Source organism: Plecotus auritus (assembly GCF_963455305.1).
Source record: "Plecotus auritus genome assembly, chromosome: X".
Lineage (NCBI taxonomy): Eukaryota > Metazoa > Chordata > Mammalia > Chiroptera > Vespertilionidae > Plecotus > Plecotus auritus.
Window position 1 is genome coordinate 143,787,083 of NC_137784.1, and position 5,155 is coordinate 143,792,237.

Below are 5,155 nucleotides of genomic sequence, written 5' to 3' on the forward strand. Positions count from 1 at the left end.
TGTAATAATCTGAACAATAAAGATTTATTAAATTAAAAAAAAAGAGTTTCCTTTTTTCTCCATCCTCACCAACACTGTTATTTCTTGTCTGGTTGGTAATACCCATTCTAGTAGACATGAGGTGACAGTTACCTCATTGTGGCTTTGATTTACATTTCCCTAAAGGTTGGTGATGTTAAGCATTTTTTCATAAATCTGTTGGCCATCTGTATATCTTTGGAAAAATCTCTACTCAGATCTTCTGCCTACTTTTTAATCAAATTCTTTGTTGTTTTTTGCTATTAAATTGTATGAGTTCTTGCCCATCTGGTGTGACTCAGTGGTTGAACATCAAGCTATGAACCAGGAGGTCACGGTTCAATTTCTGGTCAGGGCACATGCCCTGGTTGTGGGCTCCATCCCCAGTGTGGGGCGTGCAGGAGGCAGCCGATCAATTATTCTCTCGCATCATTGATGTTTCTATCTCTCTCTCCCTCCCCCTTCCTCTCTGAAATCAATAAAAATATATTTTAAAGAAAGAAACCCCCATCTGCAAACTCTTTGGGAACGCTGATTGAGTTCAGGAGCCTTGCTTTCATTGTTGACAATGACCCCTGACGTCACTCTGCACACAATCCCTACCTCACGCCCCACCCCACAGAGTTCACAGGAACCCGTGATCCAACTCTCAACATGAATCTCAGTCTTGAACTTACATGGAAAATCCTTTCCTGAACCTGTGGGAGGCGCCTGTCCTGACCCCCTGCTTTAAGTCCAGACCTCATCCTATACAGGTGCCTACAGCCTCACCTGGCACAGGACCCCCTGCCCAGACACTGTATAGGTCTTGCTGACCTAACCCTGGGTTAGCTCCATGGCCCTGACCCTCTACGGGAGGCCTTGCCTATAACAGTGCTGGAGCCTATAACCAGATTCTGCAGAAAACCTTTCCCTGACTTCCAACAGAAATCCATAACTTGACTCACTTCAGGAATCTCTGACCTGATCTTTTATAGGAACCCCGAAACTTGGCCTCTGGAAACACTCTCCTGACCCAGTATAGGAGCCCCGATGTGACTCTCTCTCTGACAGCCTTGTTCTGGAAGGCTTGCCCTCACCTTGTACTGTCCTGACTGTGGCTAGTGGCGACCACACGAAACAGCGTAGCTCTGGGGAGTCTACAGAATCCTGAAGCAGACACTGCTATAGGCTTTTCAACCCTGTCCCCCCTTCTTCCTGACTCACTCACTTTCCCAGCCTCCCTTACAATGACAGGTGGACATGTGACAGTTCTGATCAATGGAGCGAGCAGTGACATACACGACTGTTGGAAGCTGCCCGTTGGTTGCCTTCACTAACAGAAAGGCGTGGACAAGGAGTCCGGAAGGCTGGTCAACCTTGAGGCTCTGACAAGGGTCGGAGCCAGACACCCACTGTCTAGTGGAGACAATGGGAGCTGAAGCAACTTCCACCTTTTGGTCTCATGTAAATCCTTACTGATGGGCTATCATCGAGCTGTTACTGGAATTGCCTGCCTAAGGGCTATGGGTGGATCCCAAACCTGAATTAAAGGGATCGCAAGGCCAGAGCAAAGCGGAGTCCTCTCTTGGGCTTCCGCCTGGCCCCCAATTCCCAAATTAGTATTTTCTTGTCTTGTCTCTTTCATTTGCGTTCAGCCTTCTCCAGAGCCTGAACCTGAACCCTGAACCACGCTGGACGTGGGACACTCGCACACAATTTCCAGGCCTGGCCCATAGGAACTTCTCATGGGCCCTGGATGGTAGCTCAGTGGTTAGAGCATGGGCCTGTGCACCAAAGGGTCTCGGGTTCAATTCTCAGTCAAGGGCATGCACCTGGGTTTAGGTTCGATCCTCAGCCCCAATCAGAGCACATGCAGGCAGCTGTGCTGAACTGGCTTTCCTGGCAGGGTTCCATGCTATTGGGGTTGCCATGGAGGCCCTTAGCTAGGGTAGAACACCACAAAGAGGCCATCTTGGAAATGGCCGGAAGCCTTCACGAGGCTATGTGGACCATGTTCCCTACGTATGTGCAGGCCTGGGAATGTACATCCCCAGACTGCCTCATCGGCCATGAATGTTGTAAGTAGGAGGGGGTGGCCCTAGTTGTTGAGTGGCCCATGGGGCTCCACACAGTTATGCTCAAAGCAGCTGCCAGGGTGACCAGTGGGGCTCAGAATCAGGAGTCCCTCAGGGCCAGCAGCTGTTCTGGCAACCTATGGGAAGGTGGGAAGGTTGGCCACCATGCTGGGGCTGTTGGGCACCACTGCGCCCTGAAAGCAGGATGGTGTCAGACCTTCTGTCCCCTTCTTTCTTCCTTCCCATACCCACCCCCTCAACAGGCTTCCAGGTGAACCCATGTCTCGGCTGTATGGAGGGGACCCCAGGGGGCTCACCATACACCAGCTGGGCCTACGGGAACACTGGGCTCTACCCTCCCTCCACTGTGTGCCCCACCTGGGAGGACGCCCCGCCTCAGGCCTCAGAAGATTCCTATGTGAGCAGCACCTCCCTAGAGACCTTAAGGACACGGCAACTGAGTCCGGACCTGCTGACATTGGGACCTGCAGTGCCTTCCTGCATCCCTGTCCCCAGCTATGCCTACGGGGCCCCCAACTTTTATGGGAGCTTCTTTCCTCCTACCGGAAGCCCCCCCAATCCAGCGGCCTATTCCTCCACCAACCTTCATGGAATCCTGCCCATGGCCACCTATGGTGAGATTCCCCAAAGGGGCAGGGAGGTTGAGGTGGGGGGGGGGGTCCAAGGCAAAGTTGGGCTGAGTCTGGTCCCTCTTCCCCCATGTCCACCTCACCAGAGGCCAGGGAGTGTGAGTACTGCAGAGCAACAGCCACTCCGCTGTGGTACCTGTGCAATGCCGATGGTCAGACGATGAATAGTCAGAACAGGCCCCAAAAGCGCCCGGTAAGACCCCAGGCCTGCCTCCCCTCATCCAGGTACTGCTGTTCCCACTCCATGCAGGATCTCTGTCCTCACACTCTACGAGAACCCCGATCCCCCTCCCTGCCCCATCCACTCAGGGACCCAGCTCTGTACAGGAGTGTCTACCCTCAGCCCACCCTCAGGCTGCAAGCAGGCACGCCGTCCACTCCCTGCACAGTTTTCATACTTGGCTACACACTGGGATCACCGTGGGGCCCTCCCGAGATGTGTTGATTTACTTGGTTTGGGGCGCTGCCTGGGCATCAGGATTGTTTTCAACTCCCCAAGTGATTCCAATGTCCACCAACGTTGAGAACCACTGATGCAGTCTCCCACACCATCTGGAAAACTCTGGGACAGGAGGCCATGTCCTCGCCCCTTAGAGAACCCTCAGTCTACGCCTTGTCCAGGAAGTTCTGCCTTCACCATGACCCTCACCTCCTGTGTCCGCCAACCCCCAGTGCACTGACCCTCACATTCTTGCTGTCCCGGAAGGTCAACAAGTGGGCAGGTACCCAGTGCACCAACTGCCGGACAACCACCACGACAGTGTGGCGGATGAACGCCAATGGAGACCCTGTGTGCAATGCCTGCGGACTCTATTACAAGCGACACAAGGTGTGCTCTGCCTCTTGGAGCCTCCCCTTGCTCCCCCATCCCACTAACCCTGCCTTCCTTCTTCTTTTCCTTTCCTGTATCCTTCCTATCTCCCTTCCCTCTCTTCTCCCTGTTATTCTCCTCCCTCCTCCTTCCCCCTCATCTCTCTCTTCTCTGTACCTCTATCTCCTCCCTGCCTTTCTTTTCCCTCCTGCTCCCATCTCTCTCCTCCATTTCTCATCTCCTTCCTCCTCCCCCCTCATCCCCTTCTTCTCTGTACCTCCATCTCCTCCCTGCCTTTCTTTTCCCTCCTGCTCCCTTCTCTCTCCTCCATTTCTCATCTCCTTCCTCCTCCCCTCCAGCCATCAGCTAGTCCTATGGCTAGAGGCTCCCCCAGGCTTTCCCCAGCTTAGGGCCTCACAAGCTCATGATTCTTAGGGTATTATCTGTGCCACAGCTGGGGCCTGCTCCCCTAGTCCTGACCCAGTTCCCTACTCTTAAGGAGTGGGGTGGAAGGGTGGAGACACAGAAGCAAAAATCTGAGGCTGGGACCACTCATGGCCTCCCTTTTGTCAGGTGAACCGACCAGTGACCATGCAGAAGGATGGTATAAAGACTAGAAAGCGCAAGGCATCACAGAAAGAAAAAAAGAAGCCAGCATCAAGTCTGGGACGCGCAGGACCAGCTGATGCACCAGCCAGTGGCTCCATGGCTGGGGGCAGTGATGGTAAGAATTGTGGGGAGGTGGCCTCAGGCTTGACATTGGGCCCACCTGGCACTGCCCATCTCTACCAAGGCCTGGGCCCCGAGGTGCTGTCAGGGCCTGTCAGCCACCTCATGCCTTTCCCCGGGCCCCTGTTGGGCTCACCCACAGGCTCCTTCCCCACAGGCCCCATGCCTCCCACCAGCAGCAGCACTGTGGAGGCGCCACTCAGCTCATGAGGACAGAGCATGGCCTCAGAGCAGGGGTGGGGTCCCTCTCTGCGTGGAGCCAGAAGTCCCTCTACAACCCAACCCTCTGGGCCCCCCACACCCCTTGGTCTGGACCTTCAAAGATTTGTGAAATAAAGCACCGAAGTCCTGAAGTTGGAGGTGTGGCTCTGAGTGGGATGAATAAAGAGCCATGGTAGGTGGGTGTGCAATGGTGCCTGTGGTTCTCTGGTGATGGCTGAGCTCCTCAGATACAAAAGTGGTATCATAAGTGTTGAAGTTGAGCAAATGCGGGGGATTGTCTTAAAAATTTACAGTTTGTTTGCTTTCCAGGAGGCAGTCTGGCAGATGTCCTAGGCAGGTGTCTTATCAGTATCTTCCCCAAGACTGTAAAACATGCTTAGAACATGAAGAGTTCAAAAGAGGCTTGTTTGAAAGGAGGGAGAAGGAAACTTTCTACTAACTAGAGACTCCTTGGTGGGAATTATCCCTGAGTTGTGAAAACAGCAGGGAGGAGGAGGATGCAAGAATGTAGCCTTGAGAGTAGCTTCATCTTATCCTGCAGTTTGAACAGAGGGGCTGTTTGAATCAAAGGCACCAACAGTCTTGGGGTTTAATTACCAGGGGCTTCTCATAAATTGTGGAAGGCCACAGCAAAGAAAAGAAAAGGCCTTTTTCTGTCCTTGTAAACC

At 53.3% G+C, this 5,155-nt stretch overlaps 1 protein-coding gene across 1 annotated transcript; it reads left to right on the plus strand.

Annotated features, from left to right (window-relative positions):
* Window positions 1–2,367: 2,367 nt before the first annotated feature.
* Window positions 2,368–4,475, plus strand: LOC308240348 (erythroid transcription factor-like; the record flags this gene model as incomplete). Its single annotated transcript, XM_080653225.1, has 4 exons — window positions 2,368–2,710; window positions 2,812–2,918; window positions 3,432–3,554; window positions 4,110–4,475. 4 exons carry the CDS (start codon window positions 2,368–2,370, stop codon window positions 4,473–4,475), a joined length of 939 nt encoding a protein of 312 aa, XP_080509351.1.
* Window positions 4,476–5,155: the final 680 nt, after the last annotated feature.